Source organism: Puma concolor, chromosome B4 (genome assembly GCF_028749965.1).
Source record: "Puma concolor isolate L17-30 chromosome B4, mPumCon1.1.hap2, whole genome shotgun sequence".
NCBI lineage: Eukaryota > Metazoa > Chordata > Mammalia > Carnivora > Felidae > Puma > Puma concolor.
The window spans coordinates 13,954,197-13,977,566 of NC_141673.1; the positions used below are offsets into that span (position 1 = coordinate 13,954,197).

At 45.9% G+C, this 23,370-nt stretch overlaps 1 protein-coding gene across 1 annotated transcript in view; it reads left to right on the forward strand.

Moving 5' to 3' along the window:
- Positions 1–23,370, forward strand: part of LARGE1 (LARGE xylosyl- and glucuronyltransferase 1) — a 548,933-nt gene that overhangs the window by 313,559 nt on the left and 212,004 nt on the right. The window contains exon 6 of the mRNA XM_086712419.1: positions 3,664–3,835. Within this exon, the coding sequence (XP_086568545.1) occupies positions 3,664–3,835 (172 nt within the window). The remainder of the gene's footprint in view (positions 1–3,663; positions 3,836–23,370) is intronic.

The window sequence follows — 23,370 nt, forward strand, 5'->3', positions numbered from 1 at the left end:
GTCAGGGTGCTCACTTCAAAGGAAGGATAACGTGGCTTGGGGAAGGAACACATGCCTTCCCCTGGCGGCTTCTAACTATAGCTTTGCATCCTGCTCACTGTGGGATTGTGGGCAAATCGCTCACCTTCCGGTGCCATATGCCCATCTGTCCACCTGCCCATCCTTCTGTCCGTCCTTCCATTTGCCCACTCACCTCCCATCATGGATAGCATTTTGCATCTGTCATGTAGAAGGCATTGCCTTTTGGTCTTGGCCATCATTTGTTTAATGACTGCTGGATGTATCAGGCAGTCTCTCCAGGTGCTCTCTGGCCCTTCTCCACCCTGCTTCGTGCCCCGCGACACTGCTACATAGGGCCATGCCTCTGAGCTCCCTTTCCCTCTGGCTTCCATTTGGGTTTGTACAGAGGGGCACCCTCACAGGAGATTGGTGGGTAGGAGGGGAGAGAAGCCGAGTGACATGTGTCTCCCTGCTCTGTCCTGTGAGATTGCCACAGGCTGGTCGCGTCTCTCTACTGAAGTTCACTGCTCCTTCCTGGTGGCTTATGTGTATGGCCGCCCTGTCTAGACTCCAGCAGCCACTGGTACCAGCCCTTTGGGCCTTGGGTGGTCACGACCCCCCACTCTTTGTGTTCTCGGGTGCCACATGGTGCCTCACAACTGGCCCTAAATTATGCACACGCTTCGTAGATAGTTCTTTTATTACCTGTTTTCCTCAGATTACCCAATTGGAGTGTGCCATTTCCACCCACACCTTGATATAGTGCAGTAAGCAGGACAAGTAACTGCCTCTTTTAAGTGACAGAAGCTCAGAAAGGCTGAACAAACTTGTCCAAGGTGACATGGTGATTAAGGGACACCAGAATCTGAATCCAGGTGTGCCCGACTCCAGAACTCTGGATCCCCAACCCCCTTTTTGGTATGGAGCAAAGAGGCATGGCTGTCTAAATCCTGGACATGATGAGAGAGATCAGGAGGAAGAGTGGGAGCTTCTATGAGCTGAGGGTCTTTTGTGTACGGAGCACTCACCCCGTCTGATCTCTAATTTTTCTGTGAACATGTGATGTAGGCACCGCCTCCATTTTACAGGTAGAGGAGCTGAGGCTTAGGTCAACCCCTTGTATGGGACAGGGGTTCACATTTGCCTTCTGTCTCTGCTTTCCCTCCTCTCTGCTGCCTGGGAACACAGTGTTGGGGGCGAAGAGTTCAAGGTTCTTTTCCTGATGCCGACACGTGGTGAACAGTTTCGTCCATCAGTTTATGTGTTTTCTTTTTTTTTTTTTTAATTGCACATGTATGCAAAGGACCATTGTAAAACTGATAAGGAGTAGCCGACATGGTATTTTCAAGTACGTTGGAGATGAACGCAGAATCCGGAGGGGGTTTCAGAGATGGGCTGGACTGTGTGAGTTACCATAGGGCTCCTTTTTCATAGCTTTCCCAAGGCAGCCTCTGTGTCCCTGTTTTCCTACCATTACTAGATGTGGGCATGTTTAAAAAGAATGCAGGGCTTAGGTTTTCTTTACAACAGTAGTAGTTGCTCATTTTAAAAAGTTGAGAAGGGGCGCCTGGGTGGCGCAGTCGGTTAAGCGTCCGACTTCAGTCAGGTCACGATCTCACGGTCCAGGAGTTCGAGCCCCGCGTCGGGCTCTGGGCTGATGGCTCAGAGCCTGGAGCCTGTTTCCGATTCTGTGTCTCCCTCTCTCTCTGCCCCTCCCCCATTCATGCTCTGTCTCTCTCTGTCCCAAAAAATAAATAAACGTTGAAAAAAAAAATTAAAAAAAAAAAAAAGTTGAGAAGTGTTTAAAAGTGTAGGGGTGCTTGGGTGGCCCAGTCAGTTAAGCGTCCACTTTGGCTCAAGTCATGATCTCACAGTTCATGAGTTTGAGCCCCACGTTGGACTCTGTGCTGATAGCTCAGAGCCTGGAGCCTGCTTCAGATTCTGTGTCTCCTTCTCTCTCTCTCTGTCCTTCCCCTGCTCGTGCTCTGTCTCTTGCTCTCTAAAAAATAATTAAACCTTAAAAAAAAAAAAAAGTGTAGTTAAATATATGTGTATGTGTGTGTATAGTATACATATCCTTTTATCTAGAGGGGGACCCGTCATTCCAAAATGACCACTATTGTAATTCAGTGCCGTGCTTCTATTTTTTCTTTCTCTGCGTAAATTTGGGTGTTTTCATGTTGATTATACATAGTGGTTATTAAGCAAAAACAATTTTAAAACTTACTTTTTTTCTTTTAACATCATATGCAAGTTTCTTCTCAGTATATCTTAATCTACATTGCTCATAGCCATTGAATAGTATGCTTAGCAAGCTTAAAAAAAAAAAAAGGCATGTTTTCATTAACTGTCCAGTTTAGGGGTATTTGGATTGTTTCTGTTTATAACATGGTGATGAACATCTTTGGGAACAAAACTGGTTTCTTGCTTTTAAATGTGACTTTTTTTAAGAACAGAGTCCTCAGAATGTCCCTAAAGGGCAAAAGGGAACGGTATTTTTTGGAATCTTAATAAGGTGGCCTCATTTTCCACTAAAGAATTCCATTATAAGTGTTAACTTTTTTTTTTAAGTTTATTTATTTATTTTGAGAGAAAGAGAGACAGCACGAGCAGGGTGATGGCAGAGGGAGGAAGAGAGAGAGAATCTCAAGCAGGCTCTACGCTGCCAGCACAGAGCCTGGTGTGGGGCTTGAACTCATGAAACTGTGAGATCATGGCCTGAGCCAAAACCAAGAGTCAGATGCTTAACTGACTGAGCCACCCAGGGCCCCCCAAGCGTTAACTTCATGAAAAATAAGTGTGTTTTTGCCTCCATGGAGATTCCCCATGGCAGCTAGAATGGGGACCCCACCTGTAGTTACATTCATATATGTCCTGTACCTGTACAAACTTTTAGCACACTGGTGTTCTGTATTATTTTTCGCCTTGCCTTTGGGTCCCAAGTGGTACTGAGATGTGTGAGTTGCTGACCGAGTTACCAACCTTTGGGACGTTGGTTGTCCTGTTATATCATGTGAGGATTTCAGTGTTGGCTCTCCATTGGTGGTTCTTTACCGTCTATGGGTGTGTATCCTCTTACTCCCCAGTGAAGAGTGCTGCATGGGTCATGACCAAGTCCTTCTCATGTGTTTGAGAAACAGGAAAGGAGCAACACTCATTGGTTTAATTACAGCTCTAAAAAATAGATAAGCAGAAGCTTTGACAATGCCACTGAAGTAGCAGTCTTTAATGACAAGCAGAATTTGATTTAAAGAAATATTTCTACCTAGGAACAATTAAGTATTATTTGTAAAAATGAGGGTATGATCCAATTTTTATATTTTTATTCTTTTGCACATATTCTTATTTTCCCCAGTGAGCCTATATACTCTCTATAATAAAGGTTTTATTTAAAAAAAATTTGAGCCTAGCATTTGAAATAATATTTATTTAATAAATATTGCTTTTCCTCTCCCTTGATTCAGATGCATTTTCTTCCAAAAAACTTCACATGCCAAACTGTACATCACATAAACGTATCTTTAAGGAAATACTCATTTACTCAGCAAATTTTTATTGAATACTTTTTATGTACCAGGCACTACAATGTTTATGCAAAAAATGAATGTAATGATTCTTTTTGTTTTTCTTTTTTCTGCTCCTTCTCTTCCCTGCCTGGTGTAGTCTGAAGTTTCCTGGATCCCCAACAAACACTACTCTGGCATTTATGGTCTAATGAAGCTCGTCCTGACCAAGACTCTCCCTGCCAACCTGGAGAGGGTTATTGTCCTTGACACGGATATCACCTTTGCCACTGACATTGCAGAATTGTGGGCCGTGTTCCACAAGTTCAAAGGTAATTGTACCCCATGTTCCCTGGTGTCTTTAAAGGTCTCGCCATGCCAAGAAGAGGGATTGTATTTTTTTTTTTAAATGTGAGGCCGACACTTAATGGGTCCATACTAATGGACAAGGAATTACAAATCTAGTTAAGTATCAACTCTACTGGCATTTGAAACACGTTTGAATCAAACTGGCATATGTTTGCATTTCTTTAGTAAATAAAGAGGTAAGGTTTATGTTCATAGGAAGAACCCAATTTAGGATGCATTGTAAGAGAGAAACGTCAAATGTGTATATTTTGTATGCGGATAATTGAGTGTTGACTTAGCTGTGTAGAGACATACATTTATCAGTGTTTTTTTTTTTTTTTTTTAAATCAAATGATGTTTTGATTGCGAAGAAGGCCTGTGAGGTGGTAGAAATGGGTACTGATTAGAGTGTTGGAAAATGTTCTTATGGCTTTTGCTTTCATTAATGCTGTGGTTGATCATTTTTAGGAAGTGTATAAGTTTGGCTTTTTATGACATTCCCTCTCATCCAGTTAGTTTTTTCTTAGCTATTGTGGCTCTTGTCATTGCCTCAAGGTATATGAGATTATGTGGTGGGGAATTGTGAGCCCAGTAGGTGTACTTGACTCCGGTGTGGATGCATGGGAGAAGTGACAGGTTAGCACAAATCTCGGGCTTTAATTCTAATCCCCCCTCCAGATGTCTTTCTTAAAATTGCATTATCTTACAAATTCTTCTCTGTATTAGACAAATGCAGTAGGAGATAAATTTGGGAGTGAGAGGTTTTTTTTTCCTTTTTATTTCTTAGTTTTCTTTTTAAAATTGCATTCTGGCTTCTGTGTTTAAAATCCCTCCTGCTACTTGTCTGTAGCTTCTTATCCTATGAAGGTGAGCTACTACTCAGTGATTTTTAAATCACAGCTGTTTCCTAAATCTCAGGGTATTCCAGTTGGTCTCATGGACAGAAGAGTAAATTCCTCACCTACTCTGGTCTTGGCCTGCTTCTTTCTGGGGGTCTCTTAGCTCTAGGCTAATTGAAAAAAAGTCCTCAGCATCTCATGGGGGAGACACTCTGACCCTCAGACTCTTTCCCTTGTTAAGATCGAAACATACTTTCCTTACCCATGTCAGTAATGACACTAATAGAGACATCATGTGGCTCAGCTCTGGTCTCTTCACGGAATGTTGGGGGTCTGTCCTTTCATGTCATAAACAAAGAAACTGAGGCTTGAAGGCATGCAGGATTCAGCCCAGAGTCGAGACCAGAATGTGTATGTGTGTTGGCTTCCGTGCACACCTCTTTTCGAGTTCCCTATTACTTCTGCTTGTTTTTCTGATTACATTGAACTCCTTGAGGACAATTTTTAAAAAATAATTCTAAGATATTCCTACTTTTATGCCAATGTCTAGTATTCAGTGATGTGTTTATTCAGCAGGCATTTATTGCATCCCTACTGGGTATCCCTGGTGTGCTGGGCTCTGGAGACTTCTTCTGAAGGGGATTGGAGAAGGCAGCTGGGAGGGCTTCACAGAGGAGGTGGTCATCATGCTCTCACTTGCCAGAGAGAAGTGGTTCTGTGTGGTGGATGCCGACATTCCCCTTTGGGAATAAAGGATGTATTAACTCCAGCTGCTGGGATCACTGCCCGCATGTGGCCTTCAGCTACCAGCCCCGTGAAGAGCCACATGCCTGGGGCCACATCCCCTTCCTGGAGAATGTGAAGTCTTGCAGAGCCAGCTCTAACATTCCCTGGAGAACCCCTCACAGCTGGATTTCTCCCTCTGCCCAGTCCTCTTGCCTTTTCTTTTCAGATGCTCTTCCCAAGACCCGCTCCCTAAATTAACCTCCTGCATGCTAACTTCTGTATCAGAGTCTGCTTCCCCAGAAACTCACCCTGAAATATGCATTTAAAGCTATAAGTCTCCCTTGGAGAAATGTAACTCAGCAAAATCACTAGAACAGGTGGTCACTAATTGTAGCATTGTAGCTAGGAAATACCATTTATTCTGTCCCAGCTAGGACCTGCCATAGTGCTGGTGGGGTTTTGAAGCCAATAACAACAATAGCATCACTGTGGTTTTAAATCCCTCGATATCCTCTGTGAACGAAAGGCTCCCAAGGTGCTTGTGGCCCAAGGATTTGGATCCTGGGGTAGAGCAGAGTATATGAGCCAAGGTCATGACAGGGACCTGGGGGTGGCAGGAGCCGGGGGGGAGTGTGCACTTGAATGCAAGGAGCTGAGTTAATGGGCTATATTTTATTTGTTCATTCTTTCATTGGTTTATTTCTAGCATTTGTTAGGCCCCTGCCGTGCAGAGGAATATATTAGATGTTGTTGTTACCTAAAACGGTCGAGAACACAGCCCCTGCCTTCAAGGAGCTCACAAACAAGGCAGGCTGCATTGTATTTTTATCTATCACCAACAAAGGAATATAAAAACATCTGAGGTTTTCCCATGCCCACTCTAACTTTTCTGGGAAAATACGGAGGTGAAAAGAAAATAAGTAAGCTCTTCTCTTCTCCATATGGCACTCTTTTCTACAGCTTTTTTTGTTGTTGTTTTTTAATTATTTTTTTCTAAACTTGAACGATCAGTAGCCAGAACATGGAATAGGAAGAAAGCCCCATAGGACAAACTCATGAATGTAGGAAGTTCTGATCCCAAAGGGAGAGTTCCCCTCTCCTGAGGGCAATTGCATTTGGCGTTCTTCACCATAAACATTTTGAGTGACATTGATGTAGTTTGGCCTTGTTGATTTTTCTCTGTTTCACAACGGCTAGTTATCTGGGGCTCTTGTGTTCAGATCACATATGCTTGACTCCTTTGTAACGCTGTGAAATTCCCCTCACCTAAATCCATTTACACGGAGACACTAGTAAGAAGCCTTTTAGAAAGGGCTTAGATCTTTGCTCCGCCTCCACCATGGGAAGCTTTGGGTGCCTCTTGGAAATGTCCACACGCCCCCGGAGACTTGACTTCACTTAAATGGCAGGTGCCTCCCTCTGCACCCTTACCACCAGCTGCCACTGCTGGAGGATTTTCAATGATTCTCAGCAAAAAGAATCGAATGTGCCACGGATAGCGAGAATGAAGGGCCACCCATTCGGTCATATTACTGAGCTTAATAGTTGCCAGACCATCTCCTGACTGTTGGGAACATTGCAAGAATAAAAGAAACCCAGCCCCTACCCTGGCAAGTGTATAGTTGAGTGGGGTGGTCGGGGGGAGACAGACAACAAACAAGTAAAATATACAGTATATTAGATGGTGATTAGTGGTTGCTCTGGAGGAAAGGAGATGAGGAATACCTCTGTGTGTGCACACGTGCATTGCTTCAGTATTCAAATCCAGCAGTAGTGGAAGCTCTTCCAATGGAAGAGTGACATTTAATGGAAAGTGACATTTAAGCAGAAACATGAGGAAGTTGAAAGAATAGGCATGCCAGGTGCCTAGGGAAAAGTGGAATAGTGTCCCAGGCAGTAGGAACAGCAAATGTGACGTTTCGGGAGCCCTGTGGCCTGGTTTGTTTGAGGAATGGGATGGAATGAGCCCAGGATGGCTGGGGGCTAATGGGTCTGGTCACGGAGGTCTCCTTTGTCAGGCACAGGGAGAATTGTGCCTTACCCTTCTGTGATAAGGGCAGCCATTGTGCAGCTTTGAGCAGGAGTGATGTGATCTGACGGATGTTTTGTTTTAAGTTTATTGGGGGCGTGGAGGGGGCACAAGTAGGGAAGGGGCAGAGAGAGAGGGAGAGAGAATCCCAAGCAGGCTCTGTGCTGTCATCACAGAGTCCAGCTCGGGGCTCGAACTCACGAATTGTGAGATCATGGCCTGAGCCGAAACCGAGAGATGCTTAACCGACTGAGCCACCCAGGTGCCCCCTGATTGATGTTTTTACTGGGTCATCCTGGCTGCCCAGTTGAGAATAACAGGAAGCAAGGAAACCATTCAGGAGACGTGGCAGTCATCCAGGCGAGGCCTGTTGCTAGCTCAGACCCGAGGGGAGCAGCACAGGTAAAAGGCATCGTCAGGGTAGGGGTACGTTTTGGAGGTCAAGGTGGTGGGAGGTGAGAGGGCACAGAGTGTGGGACGCCCAAGCCGGCGTTTGGCAGACCCCACCACAACTGCAAGAAGAAGATTTGGGTTTGGGACCCTTTACATTTGAAATGCCTCATTGGACATCCACACGGAGATGCTGAGAAGGAGGCAGGTAAATGAGTGTTTGGAAAGCAAAGGGAAAATACTGGTTCCTACGGACTTCTTCTGGTCCAGGCCCTGAGCTAGAAGCTTTGTACTTTTGAAAAGCAGGATAAACTGGGCCCCAGAGAGGCTAAATAACTTTTCCTGCTCAGAGAGCTATTCACAGCAGAACTCAGCCCTGGACCATCTGGCTGTGGAGTCTGCGCTCTGCCTCCTGCGTTTCTGGGCTTCCTGATGGTGAGGGGGCTGTGCGTGTTCCAGGGCGGAGCGGGGGAGGGGGTCGTTGGGGGGGTGCGTGGGCTGTGGGGGGGGGCTGCCCTTAGTTCGGCTGTGACCGCTGATCCTGAGTCACCCACCACCCCTGAGTGCCATCGGTTTACTGCACAAATATTTGGAAACACTATCTAATTTTAGCAATACTGGAAGAGGCTGTTAGGAAGGCATAAATAATAAATGTACCCCCATAATCTGAAGCTTTTAGAAAAACTCCATACTGCATGTTCAACCTAGTATTTTTAATTCTTGAGAAGAAATGCCTTCCCTGTAGGAAGAGCATATTGCCGTCATGTAAAGTTCTGGCCCCAGAACAGGTATGGTCAGAGTACCAAGCACAGGTGGGTATTGCCCTGCTCACCCCCACGGTGCCACGGTGTGGGTAGGTATGTGATACCAGTGGATATTTTTCAAGAGCTAACAGACTCACTGTGGACCAATTACAGCTAACATTTTTAAGCACTTACTCTGTGCCAACCACTCTGTTAAGCACTTTATGGTGAAACTCATTTAATCCTTACAACACTCCCATGAAGTAATTATTGTTAATGTGTCCATTTTAAAGATCTGGGAACTCACACTTAGGGAGACAAAGTAGCTTGCCCAGCACCTCAGCTCCTAAATTGTAGAACTGGGATTTGAACTCAGATGACCCGACTCTAAATCCAATACCCTTTACCCTGCACCTACACTCCCCAGAGGAGCAGATGGAGTTTAGAGTCTCTGTGGAGAGACCGAAGCTAGAAACAAGAAAGCAGTCTGGGTGACCATGTGAACTGGGCTGTAGGGGTGATATAGGCATCCTGAGAACAGAGGTATGGAGGCAAAATCAGGGCCATGGAGAAGTGTGGTTTTCCCAGGATTTGAAAATAAAATTTTGGTTTCCAGAATCCTGGCCCAGCTTGTGACATCCCAGAACATCATCTTTAAAGTAGCCATGAGCCCCAAGAGCTCTACTCATGCGCTCATCATGGCCAGTAGAAGAAGGCAGAATCGGGGTCGCTCTGTGACCATGGTGGGTTAACTGCCTTCTCTGGGCTCAAATGAACCAGGAACAGTGCACGTCTTTGTGAGGAGTGCACAAGATAACGTGCGTCATTCTCCCCAGGTTCCACTTTCTCTAAGGACTCCCACCGGAGTATGGGATGATGGTGGACATCCTTAAAGTGTGTCTGCTCTATTACTTTGCAGCTTTGTCTACAAAGCCCTCCTCGGCACTGGGGTGGCTGTAAGGGTAAAATAATGTAGAAAAGCTGAATATGAAAAACCTGGAAAGTATGGCTTCTGGAAAGTCACTTGTAGAACTTTTGTGATTATAACCACTTGCCTTGAAGGAGTTTTTAAACACTCGTAACATTTCTTCCAGTGGGTCAGGTCTATTTCTTATCTTGTGAAGGCTGCCCCTCCCTTCTCCCTCCCTCCCCTCCCTTCTTCCTTGTTCCCTTCTTTCCTTTTTCCCTCCTCCCCTCCCCCTTCTCTCCCATTTCCCCCTCCTTGCCCCCTCCCCATTCCCCCCTCCTCCCCCCCACCATTCCTGCCCTTTTCCCCTCCCCCTTTCTCTCCCCCCTCCTTCCCTGCTTCTCTCCTTATCTTCTCCTTTCTCCCCTCCCCCTCCCTCCCTCTGTTAACAGAACTGGTGGAGTAGGAAAAGCTTTAAAGGAAGACCTCGAGTTTCAAGTCCCTGCTGGTATGCTTATCAGTGGGATGATCTTGAGGGGTGGGGGGGGGGCGGTCATTTAACCTCTCCACCATGCTCCCTTACCTGTAGAAAGAAAACACAGATGCCACCTCACAGGGTTGTGGGTTTGAGGAACCCTAGTGCCCAGTACATGCTTTTCCTTCCTTGTCTCGTTATTTTTTCCTTTTCCTTTTCCTTTTCCTTTTCCTTTTCTTTTTCCTCTTCCTCTTCCTTTTCCTTTCCTTTCCTTTCCTTTCCTTCCTCTTCCTCTTCCCTCCTGTGTCTACTGTTTGTCATATCCCATTTGCCTCTTTTCCTTTGACTTTAGATCCTTCTTCCCTCCCTTCACTGACCTGAAAGTAAAGTTCCACACTCCCCTCCCCCTTCAGCTGACTTACAGGGAGTCAAAGGGCCCATGTTCCCTGAGTAAAGCCAGCCCTCCTTGGCCAGGCCTGCTCTGGACAAGGTCCACCTCACTGCACATCTGTTCCTGCCTTCCTAGAGAGGCTGCCTGGCCCCAGGGAAGAAAAGCAGAAACTTTGAAAGCTATGAAGTTTCAAATCAGGTGCTTTCCAATGACAGTGACAGCCTGTGTCTGTGTGGGTGGTGCTCTGTAAGTGTGGAAGGTGCTGGGGTTCTGCTGTGATGGGGTGAGTCTCCTCTGTGGGGTTTGTGTTTCATTTTAGGGTTCAGTCAAAGGCTGGGGCATTTCTTTTCGTCTGTGCCGTGGTTTCGAATGTTCCCCTGCCCTCCTCCTGTTCGTAAAGTTCCTTGCTCACTACCAGTTTTCATTGCTTTGTTTTTTAACTGCTAATTCTTAGCTGATTTTCCGTGTGGAAAATTTGAGGGCCCTTTATGTCCTCATCCACTTCCTTCTTTGAGTCTGTTGTCCTGTCCGTGCTGCCTTCCATTCAGAGTCCAGGAACTAGCTCTTTTTAAGTTTATTTTTATTTATTTTGAGAGGGAGATACAGAGCAAGTGGGGGAAGGGCAGAAAGAGAGAAGGAGACAGAAGCCCAAGCAGGCTTTGCACTGGCAACACACAGCCAATGCGTGGCTCGAACTCACAAACCCACCAACTGGGAGATTGTGACCTGAGCCGAGATCAAGAGTTGGAGACTCAACCAACGATTGAGCCCCCCCAGGTGCCCCCAGGAACCAGCTCTTGGCTTCTCTCCTTAGAAGCTCACGGTTCTTCCCTTGGACAGGCTGAAATGCTCATCACTGGCGGAACGTCAAGGGATTCTGTTCCTCGCAAAATTGGTGAAGACGTTTTAATTATTTTTCCCATTAACTTGGAAGGGGATCTGCCTTCTTTCACTATATTAGAAAAATCGTTTGACTTCTCTGAGCTTCCTTTTTGCTGTTGTTCTATGAAAGTGGGGGAATAATTTGGCCATAAACACCCCCATAGGTTTTATTTTGGTGGTGAAGTCAGGAAATGGCTCTGCCTTGCATGCTACTTAATCATCAATGATAATTCCCTTTCCCATCTGCGTCTTTGTTTTCTTGTTCTTCAACCGGCAACTCCTGAGGAGTTAGGGGGAACAGAAACCCACCTGCTTCCCTGTCACCCTGTCCCTGTCCTTCTCTCTGCCTCCATGTTCATTCATCCACTCATTCTTTAGTTGACTCCTTATCTTTTGAGCCCCTGGGCCCGCCTCAGGCTTGGGAGAAGAAAGTCATGAATAAGGCAGACCCAAGTCCTGCCCTCACGGTACTAATTTCTAATAAGTGCTTTTCACGTATCAGGCAGTGGGCTATTTCATTTAGCATTCATAAAAGTCTTTAACTGTCTTGCTGTGGCAGAGACTAGACCGAAGCCAGGGTGGCCCCAGAGCCCGTGCTCTTGACCACTGGATTCTAGATCCAGCTGAACACATGGTTACATAAAATGTGGAAAGCACCTTGAAAGGGAGAATTCGGGGTGAGGTAGAATCACACTTCAGGGAAGGCAGCCCTGGTCTGGTGGGCTGAGGGAGTCAGGAAGGCTTCTGGAGGGAAGAGGCATGGTGACATTAGCCTCCGTGTCACCTCCCAGAGAGAATGCCACATGCAGATCCTGGAGAGAGAATGGTGCAGACAGGCATTGAAGGGAACATCAAATCTCCTCAGACAGAGTGGGAGGGCTCCTGCCTCTGGTCCTTTGCTCTGATGTCCCCCTGCTGGGGAATGCTTATTCCTAGCCTGCTCTGTCCTGCTGCCCCAAGTCCCTACGAGTCTTGGCTCAGATCTCAGCTTCTCAGTGAGCTTCTCCTGATTGTTGCCTTTAATCCTGCAACCTGAGATGCCAGCCTCTCGCTCCCACCCTGCTCTTTTCATGTTTTATAGCACCTGTTACCTTCTAGTCTGTCTTGCAAGGATTTACCAAGATGGCTGCTCCACCCTACCCACTAAGCAGCAAAGACCTGGGTACCTGGATGCCTCTGGCTTTACCTGGTTGCTGTGTGTCTTTCCTGCTGATGCATAAATACTGCCTTTGTCTGTCTTGTTCCTGAGATATTTCCAGCATCCAGAACTGTACCTGGCAGATGATAGGTGCTCAGTTAATATTTGTTAGGTAAATGAACAAATAAAGCGTATGATTCTAGGTGATTTGCGGGGTGGAAAGTAAGAGAACTAGGAAGGGTCTTCTAAGTTACAGCTTTGAGTTTTATCCACAGGTAATTAAAAGGCTTAGAGTTTCAGGTAGAGAAGTATGCTCAGATTCTCAGATTGGAAAAGACTTCTTTGGCTGCAGTGTGGGCAATGATCCAAAAGGTGAGGCAGGAAACCCATACCTTGAAAGAAACTGGTGACAGTATACGTTGGGTTGGCTACTGCTTCAGTCCAAGCAGGACATGTGGCCTATGGTAGGATAGTGCCCCTGGGACCAAGCAGAGGACCTGGATTAGAGGTGAACTAGGAAAGTTGAGTGGATAGCACCCAGTGCCTGGAGTTCAGGGTGGAACATGCAGAGACGGATGAGCAGCTCTGAATCTTACAGCAAAGGTCTGGGCTGGAGGTATCTTTAGGTGTTTCCTTTTTGGTATTAAAATAGTGTTCTCACTGAGCTCTTACAGTTTCCTTTTCTGAACTTCCCGGTGTGCCCTAGTGTAGCATCTGGTTTTCTGTTTTCTGTGGTTCCTGGTTTCCGAAGGGAGAGTGGCAGGATTTGCTGTCCCTAATAGAAGGCTAATGAGCAATCGGCAAGCACCAAGCAGGGCGAGGTGTGGTTGGCAAGCCGTGGTTAGTGAGCAGGAGCGACAGGGCGAGTGCAGAGCTGAATTCATCCGAGAAAGATCCCCGACCTTGCCCTGATTGTGCAGCACATACCTGGAGACTGAGGGCACCTCCTGCTGATGTGGCTGTGTGTTCTCAGGCCAGCCATGCCCTGTACATCCCCAGGAGCCCCCTGACTGGGCAGACGGGACCCCTGTCAACTGCGTGGCTGTTCCTAAATGCACACGGCTCCAGGCTCTCCAGGACACTGGGAGGCTCCCGAGAAAGAGGAGGAAAGGCACATTTCTAGAAGTGGCTGTGAAGTATTCCTTCCCTTCTTCCCTAATTCACGTGTCCACTGCCAAGGAGTGGGACAAAGACATCCAGGCCCTTTCCTTTGGGTGGGTCCCCTTTCGACCCTTGGTACCATCTCAAGTCAAACTTCCTGCCTGTAAAATGGGGATAGTAATGCTGCTAGGGTATTGCTGCGTGGGTCGTGTGAGATGTTGCACGTAGAGGTTAGCTCAGTACCTGCAGAGTCAGCACTGACCGTGTGTAGCTGCTGCTGGTACTAATATTAGAGTCATTTTGTGGCCATCCCAGTAGGGCAGCTGTTTGGGGACCTAAGATTCAGGGTGGGAGGATCTGGATATCAGAGAAGGCAACCTTAGTCCTCTGTGAGTAAGGCGCACTCCCCAGATAGCCCCAGTCATGATCATGGTGGAGGAGGGGAGCCTGGGAGGAGGGTCCTGGGGGAAGTCAGGGTTTTGTCCTAACTGGAGAGCATCAGCTACGTGTCTCTGTGGGGAGAGCACAGGCTGTGGAGTGTGCCAGTCCCAGGACCTGGGTCTGAGGCTGGCTCTCCCATACAGTTGGCACGTCTGTTGCTCAATCTCAATGGGAATAATAGTTGGGAGGCAAAATATGTAATTCACCTAGTGCTTTGTAGGTATTTGTTATATTAGCTCAGTTTTTCCATGCAGGGGTTTTCACATTTTACTATCTGCAAAATTGAGATGTGTGACTTACAAAAGTAATTTGCCTGATGGTCTTTTTCTCCTGAAAAATGTTTTGATATATCCTATAATCAGTGGCCTCTTAGAATCCAGAAAGTATGGTGTTATTATTTTTTCTAGCTTTTTCTTTTATCGTGGAGTGGTAGAGGAGGGACAGAGTTTGGGTAGGGCTGTAGACTGGAGTTGGGAGGGTGATTAGAATCAGTAAAAGAGAAGGATTTGCGGGGGTGGGGGGGTCTTAGCAGGCCACTCTTTGATCTCCTGTTATTGTATGACCACAGGGTCCTGGGTCATCTGTGCTGTTGCTATTTTTGGTGAACACTTTGCTTGTGGCTCCCACGTTGGAATGGTTACCACCCCTAATGGGCCCTTCTGCTGTGGAGACTGACTATGTGTTTCCTGGAAATAAAAAATATGTTGTGGGCATGGAGAAAAGGGGAGATCATCGAGTCATGGAATGGAAACATTTTAGGCTTTGAAAATTTCAGAAAGAGCTATCAAAAAGCTTAAGCATCAAACCCAGAATTACAGGAAACTGCTCTGCCCAGAAGTCTTTTTTTGCTCATTCAGACATTCAGTAAATATTTCCTGAGCACCTACTTGGTACCAGATACACAAGCAATGCTCTCTAGTGCTCAGTCTATTGGAAATTCATGCAACTAATTCATTCTTCCTTGAAAAAAATCAGATCGTTCTGATTTTTTTTTTTCTGGGAACACTTTAGCAGTCTGTGTACCTGCTGCCCGCTCAGGGCGGGACCCCGGACTCCGAGAGGGCGCAGTGCACTGGGAGTGCCACTAGGTGGTACCTGCCATTAATGTGAATTATTCAGGTTGCTTTTCTTTCAGTTAGCTGATAATCAGCTACCTTCAGGCAAAGAGATTTTGATGGTGAATGTAGTTTTAGTGGATGCATAGAGGATATAGGGCTGTCCTGGGTCATTCTGGGGGAAGGGAGGGAGGGTGAGGGAGCAGGTTGGGATCAAGTAAAGGCATGAGAGAGAGAGAGAGACAGCTGCGGAATAGGCAGTAGGAGGAAAGAAGCAAATACCTGTTGAATGAATTGATGGAGAAAATGACAAAGCCCATCTTTGGAATCATATGCTCAATTTTTTTTCTTGTTTGCTCTACAAGTATTTTGGCTAAAGGGGCCTTACATGAAGGGTAGCTCTAGGGTGGAGAGGCCCTTTTCTGGTATCAGAATTACCTGTAAGGTCTTCCCAGATTTCACATCACCAAGGCACACTCCTGTCCCCCACACTGGCCTGGACATCACCAGTGATCTGAGATTCATTGCCTTCATGCAGTGTTTCTCTAGCTTGGTGATGCTGAGATTTGGAGCTGGAGAACTCTTTGTTGTGGGGAGCTGGTTCTGTACATTGTAGAGGTTTAGCAGCATCCCTGGTCTCTACCCACTAGATGCCAGTGACACCACCCTCCCCAGTTTGGACAACCAAAAACATCTCCAGGTATCACCAAATGTCCCCTGAGGGGCAAAATCTATCTTTTTGAGAATTCTTTCCTTAGTGGCTCACCATTACTGATGAAAGTGTATGGGCTCAGTCAGGCATTGGTGGTGATGGTGGTTTTAAGTGGTTGATAATGAACGCTCAAAAGAAGAAATAAAATTAGAACTTTCTATAACTTGTTTATCAGTTCCTATCTTGGAAAACCCCCAACCAAATGCCCTTTGAATGACTTTCTGAATCATCCCTATGTTCAAGTTCCTGTTCTATATGCTCCAGACTTCTTTTCCCTTGTTTATCCTCAGTGCTAGCCTCGAAGATGCTTGAACCGTAAATTTTCTCTTTTTCTAGGGCTACAGATAGAGTTGAACAGCCAGTACTGAATTTCCTTTCTCAGAAAATAAATGAATGCATTCACTCCCCTGTACTTGGAAGGATACATGATACTAAGGGAAAGTGTGATTGAATTAACCAGACTCAGATGCATTCATATCCATAGAAGGCCATGATCCTGTTAGGACCCACTGGAATTTACCATCTTCCCCTGAAATTACAAGAGGGACCAACTTACCCCTCATCTACATCCTCATGAAAAGAGGAAATCGGCGCATGTCATTCGCTGACTATTGCAAGGACACAAACTTTTTTTTTTTCCCTCCGAAATGCATATACATAGATTATTAGCAGCATCTAATATATGACAAGGACGGACGTGGCCTGTCAAGGAAGACAAATAACTGTTCTCTTCTCCGCAAGGTGCGCTGGGCTTGCCCATCTGGAAGAGTGCAGTGGGCAGAGGTGTGTGTGCTGATTCCTTATTGAGATGGATGGAGGGGCCATTTAAGGGAACACTGTCAGCCAGCCTAGGACCAGGTAAAATTACCAGCTTCCCTAGAAGCAGAGGGTATTTTTTTTTTTTTTTCATTCACAACCATCTTCATTAGAAAAGGAAGTCTGGTTTCTGTTTTTTCGTTTGCCTTTTGATTGGTCTCAGAGGCAAAGAGGTCACGACAATTTGGGGCTTCTCTTCTTTATTCCTGAGATGGCAGAAGAGACCCAGGTTGATGCCACGATGCTAAGAAGTCTTACAAGATTAAAAAGAAGATTCCCCAAATCCAGCCACTGAGCATTTTTATTTTTGAAATGATGTGATACTAGGTTTTCAAAAAGGAGAAGGCAGACTTTGAAGGGCCTGGGGGAGCAGGGAGGAGGGAAGGGGAAGGAGGAGGGTTGGTTGGTAGGGATGGAACTTACTTTCTTTTTTAAGTGAACTTTAAAATTTTGGAACAATTTTTGAGTTACAGAAAAATTATGGAGCTAGTACAGAGTTCCTGTACGCCCTGCACCCTCTCTCCCTTATTATTAGCATCTTACATTAGTACGGTACATTTTGGGGGACAAGTTGTCTTTTATTTTATTTTATTTTATTTTATTTTATTTTATTTTATTTTATTTTATTTTAGGGAGAGAAAGAGAGAGAGCAGGTGAGCTCCAGTGAGCTGGGCAGAGAGGGGTAGAGAGAGAGAGAGAGAGAGAGAGAGAGAGAGAGAATCTTAAGCAGGCTGGACATAGGGCTCAATCCCATGACCCTGCGATCATGACCTGAGCTGAAATCAACAGTCAGATACTCAACCGACTGAGCCACCCAGGTGCCCCAGAACTTGCCTTTTTACAAGCTGCCTGGTACAGTCCAGACTGTGCATGCAGCCTAGATGCTCTACATACATATGCTTCTTTCATCACAACAGTCCTGACAGAGGGATAATCCAATCTCCGTTTTTTATAAGAGTGAAAACCCAACACTTAAAGAGGTTAAATAACAGACCCAAGTCACCTCATAGTACATGGCAGGGCCACAATGATAGCCTCTTTCCTTTGTCAATAAGCCCACAGATTTTCAGCCCTGCTCCTTGTTGGTATTGAGCTGTGAGGATAGTGAGTGATACACCTGCCTTCAGGGAGAAGACACTCTCATTGAGAATTAGAAGGGCACACAGCTCCTGAGTAAGGACTGTGGGCAGAGATAGGAGGGCATGTACCAAGCACAGTGGCGCCACCATTGAGAGAATAGTTAACTTTGGGGACTGGGAAAGACGTCACCTACATCATAAGATAAATTGGTTTTGTGCATTGGTTAGAGTATCTCCACGAAGGAAGAGGGGAATGGGACATTTCAGGCAGGAAAACAGAATGGGCCAAAGTCATGAGACATGAAACAGTATGGCGTGTTCTTTAGACTTCAGGGGGTTCCCTGTGGCTGGAAAATTAGTACAAAGAATGGAGCATGGGAGGATGGGTTGGAAATGTGATGGAAGATTGAAAAGTAGGCAGGAGCTAGGTCATGGGGGGGGGCTGGCACTGGCATTCCATGCCGTGGAGTTTGGGTTTATTCAGAAGATAGTGAGAATCCATTGACTGTCTCTAAAAAGATTGACCAAGTCAGACCAGTCAGTCCCCAGTATGAAAAGGTGATGTGCTGTAGTGGGGGAATGAATTGGATGGTACAAAACCAAAAGCAAAATCCAATTAGGTGGCCATGTCAGTAATCCAAGTAAGAAATGGTCATTGCCTGGACAAAGGTAGTGGTGGGATGCAATGACAGAATCAATTAGAAATGGATGGATGTCCAGATACAATGTGATACAAGAGAGAGATTTGTAGATGACTCTTGTTTCACAATTTAGCAGATTGGGTGTAAATACAAGAGGAAGCATAGTGCTGGGTGAGAAAATGAGTTCAACTCTTCTACGTGTGATATGGTCGTGCTAGTGTCAGTACCGGAGGTTGATGTTTTAATGGTAGCAGATGCTTCCTCATAATGTACTGCATTTATGCTCCACTGTGGTAGAGGTCCTGTTTGTCTGCTCAGCATCCATGTCCCCCTTCCATAAACATCGGCAGAATGTCTTTTTCTTTTGAAAACCTTGCGTCTTCTTGTCTTGATTGATTTTCAGGGGTAGTAATCCATCCCTGGCTGCAAAGTAAGGGCATGAGCCAGTTCTGGTCAGCGTCAGGACCCCAGCCATCTCCCTGGCTCTAGTGATTGATTGATTCAGGGTGGTTATGTGCCCCACGCTGAACCAATCAGAACATGAGGCCAAGGATTTTTTCTGGAACTTCTGGAAAAGATTTTCCACTCCAGTTGGTAAACTATGAGGAGATGAGACTGGAACTTCCATCAGTCATTTTGCCACTGTGTCAGGGGCTCCTTGAGACCACCCCTAGATTCTGTGATTTCCTAGGATGACTTACAGGACTCAGCGTGAGTCATACTCATGGCTATGACTAACTTCAGCAGAAAACATAAAGCAAAATCAGCAAAGGAAAAGGTACATGGGTGAAGTCCAGGAATAACTAGGCTCAGGCTTCCAGAGTCCTTTCCTAGTGCCGTCATCCAGGTCACACTTCATTCCTCTAGCAATGAGTTGTGGTGACATTAGTGAAATGCTCTTCACCAGGAAAACTCATTAGAAATTTAGCACCTGGGATTTTTACTGGGGGCTTGTCATGTAGGCACCTTCTACTAGCCCATACCAAAATACCAGACTCCCAGAAGGAAAGCAGGTGTTCATAATAAACCATAATGTTTGCACAGTTTAGACAATGGGCAATTCTTACCAGGGAAGAGCGGGAACCTTCCTGGAACCCAGGTTCACAGGTGCCAGCCAAGGCCTAACTTGGCAAGCAGGCCTTTTATTTTTTTTTTTTTTTAATTTTTTTTTTCAACGTTTATTTATTTTTGGGACAGAGAGAGACAGAGCATGAACAAGGGAGGGGCAGAGAGAGGGAGACATAGAATCGGAAACAGGCTCCAGGCTCTGAGCCATCAGCCCAGAGCCCGACACGGGGCTCGAACTCACAGACCGCGAGATCGTGACCTGGCTGAAGCCGGACGCTTAACCGACTGCGCCACCCAGGCGCCCCCAAGCAGGCCTTTTAAATTTTTTTTTTTTTTTTCAACGTTTATTTATTTTTGGGACAGAGAGAGACAGAGCATGAACGGGGGAGGAACAGAGAGAGAGGGAGACACAGAATTGGAAACAGGCTCCAGGCTCTGAGCCACCAGCCCAGAGCCCGACGCGGGGCTCGAACTCACGGACCGCGAGATTGTGACCTGGCTGAAGTCGGACGCTTAACCGACTGCACCACCCAGGCGCCCCCCAAGCAGGCCTTTTAAAAGAGAAAAGTATCAGGCCGGCTGTGGTGCCTCTTTCCTGCACAGCTTTTCTGTCTGAGAGTTAAAGCGGATCTGAGAGCCTGAAAAGAGAGACCGATTCCAGATTACATTGTATTATAGTCCCTAGTTCCAGCCATGCCTGAAGCAGATTTTCCTTTTTTAATTTCTTGGGTCAATTTAAATTTCTGTCACTTACAGTCTTAAGAAGCACACTGGCCAATAAAACCTATTCTACCTAAAATGTTCTTTTTTAACTTCTTTACCACAAATCCCCATCACTGTTCCTTGTCTCAAATGGGGTCTTCCTCGGTGACCAGGACTAGCCTATAATAGACATGGTAAATTTTTGGCACGTGAACAGATTTTCTTCAGTTTTTTAGAGGAGTATTCTGTCTAGATTGAAAAGGTAGATTTTGGAGCCGATTTATCCTCGAATGTGACCTAAATTAAAAGTTTGACCTAACTGAATATCTCCTTGATCTTCCCTTTTACAAATTACTCTTTCCTGAGAAATTGGCCATAGCTTCTAGTAAGTAGTGCCTCCAGCTTGGGCTCCGTCCTGGGCATTCTTCCTTGTTTGGCCTAATTAACTGTGTCATCATTCAAGCAGATTAGGTGTGTGCCTTCCTGGGACATCAATTAAAAAATATATCAGTGTTTGTCAAAGTGGAAAGGTGACACGTTGAAAGATGAATTTTCTTTCCAGTCTTGTATGGAAGCAGTAGAAAACAAAGGAAGTGTTGTAGTGGCTTTGCTGGCATGCTCACATGGAGGAAATAGGGACTGGAAGGATGTTAAGAGATTGTGAGCTAGTTTAGTGCTTTCTGTCGCAAAGGTAAAGAGAGGTCCAGAAGGTCTTTAATTTGTGAGATGCAGTTGCAGGAGAACTTAACTTAGGTACAGGTCTCTGTTTTGTCATTACTACTAGCCTTAGGCAGGTCACTCTACCTTTCTGACCCAAGGATAATTCTTTGATAAGTATTTATTGAGTGCCTCATGCAGAAATGAATCTGTAAAATGAATGAGTTTGCCTGGACAATCTCAATGCCCCTTTCAGGTCTGCGAATCTTAACACAAATTCACATGGCTAGAGGCAAAGCCAGAATCACAGAAAACATGAGTCCTTTTCATGCCTCCCTTGACCCCGCATTTATCTACCAGCAAGTCCTGTGAGACCACCTTCAAGGTGTATCCCAATCCAAGCCTAGGAGATACTAAAAAATTAGTTATTGAATAAACAAAATTAGGTCTTCAGCTTCTGTGGCTCCTTGGATTCTAGAATAATGTTTGTTTGTTTGTTTGTTTGTTTGTTTGTTTGTTTTCCCCTGTCTGCTCCTATAAAGTAGGAAATCACCTGCCCTAGAGTCTCCAAGGGGACCTGAAGCACTGAGGTTCAAGGCAGGCATGAAACACAGTTTAAGACAGGAGTGGAGATCCAGTGAGGAGAATGAAGTCAGCCCCAAAGTAGGGTTCCCATGAGGATCTAGAACTTCTAGAGTGAACAGCGACTAGCTGGCTTGGCTCAGTCCAGCGAGAAGCTCCTGACAGTGGGCTTCCAAACCCACGCCAGGTTCTGGCCTCTGTCTTGGAGAGAGGTGTGGAAGCACCAATGATGAGAGGTGGCCTTTGAATACCTGTTGATGCTTCTCCATTGCGGCATACGCTAGGTGCCCATCCCTATAGCATTTGTTCCTCTGACTTAGGTTTTTAGAGGCACACTGATGCCCATGACTTCGGCTCTACGTTTTTGTTTTGTTTTGTTGTTGTTTTTGCTTTCAAATTTTGAGGAAGAAAATATGTTTTCTTTGTAAAACAGTAAGAAGAGAAGTCTAGTCAGGACAGGGTGCAGGCAGCATAAAGACGCCCTCTGGGCATTATTGTAATAGTGAAAGAGCTTCATCTCCAGAGGCAAAAACAAGAATTTACTAGATCCTTTCGCAAACAGACTGCTCTGTCGTGGGCATCATTAAGGTTCACTACACTGATCCATTTTATATGTATGTGTCATGAATAAAACAATGCGCGTCCGTATCAGCACAAAGAAAATAAAACTCCTCCTGTGTTTCTACTACCTAGAGTTCAGTGTTAACATTATAGTATATTTCCTTTCAGACACTTTTCCATGCATATAAAATTGTTTATTTTTTGTATAAAATTAGGATCCTATTGTAATACTGTTTGCACATTATTGTGTTTTCTCCTTAACTACACATTGCGGCCGTTTTCCAGTGTGATGTGCCATGTTGTTTTTTATGCTTCCTCATATCCTGTGGTATGGCTGTGTTATTATTTGCCAATCCAGGCCTTCTGTTTTAGATTCTTGGGCCATTTCCAATGGTTTTTGGTATTCTCAAGAAGAGCAAAATGCTCACCCTGTCTTTGGAGCCCTGAGGCTGCTGACATATGAAGCTCACTTAGCCTCATGCTACAATGTCATGGCTGCAGAGAGTCAGATAACCCTGTGTTATCTGTGTGATCTTGGATGAGCCAGTTAACGTCTCTCTGTTATACATTCCTGCTATGAAAACCAGGTACTTTCTCCCCAGTTCACAGGGGCTGACCTGAGGGTTGAACCCAGTCATGTACCTCTCTGTTCCCTTCCCTTCTCCCAAATGTAGTTTTCCTCAACACTGGCTTCAAGTTGGAATCAGCTGGGAGCTTTCTAAGAAGAGAAGTGCCCAGACCTACTCTCTACCAACCAAGTCAGAATCTCTGGTCTGGGCTCTGGATACGGCATGTTGACAGGCCCCTTCTATAAGTCTCCCGTGCCACCAAGGTTGAGGCTCCCTGCTCGAAAGTTTCGGCCCCGGGGCCTGCTGGCTGCTGCTGCAAAAGAGACATTGTGTCGTGGCTGTTTTGTCGTGGGGTGGTGAGGCAGGGTAGTGTTTGGAGACAAGATTAGAATCCTGGCACTCATGCCTCCCAGGGAAAAGTGCCAACCTGTTTATTTTGTGTCAAGAGCTCAAACAGTGATCAAAATCCAATCCGACATCATAAATACCAGAAAAGGTCAGGACTGGGCTTGCTCGTAGGATCGAGCGCACACAGCCGAGCTGGGCTTGGCGCTTGGTCAACTCCAAACTTTGAGCTGGCACACAGCGCCGGGGGGACTTGGCAGGGCCCAGGCATATGGCGCCCCAGCCACAGAATGGAGGTTCACGTGGCTCTGTTGCTTTTGCCGAAGGAGGAGAAATGCTATTTTCTCAGCGGTTGTTCTTCTTGACTCATTAGTGTACTTGGCATGTGGTTATTTTTTAACTTCTTTGCAAATATTCGTAGAAAGAGAAGGGGAGTGGAAGGCGGGAGATGTTGGTGTTTACTGAGCTTGTATTTTGTGCAGGCCCTCCCAGGATTGAAGGGGTGCCCCCCTCACACTGGGCCCACTTCCCTAGTGCAGCCGACGCACCTGAGGTCACCACCTGGCCGGCAAGTGGCCAAGGTGGGAATTTTATCTGAGGTCGGCAGAACTTCAGAGCCTGTGACCTGTTCCTCAGGATTCCACATCTTAGGAGTTCAGAGGGTTTAATT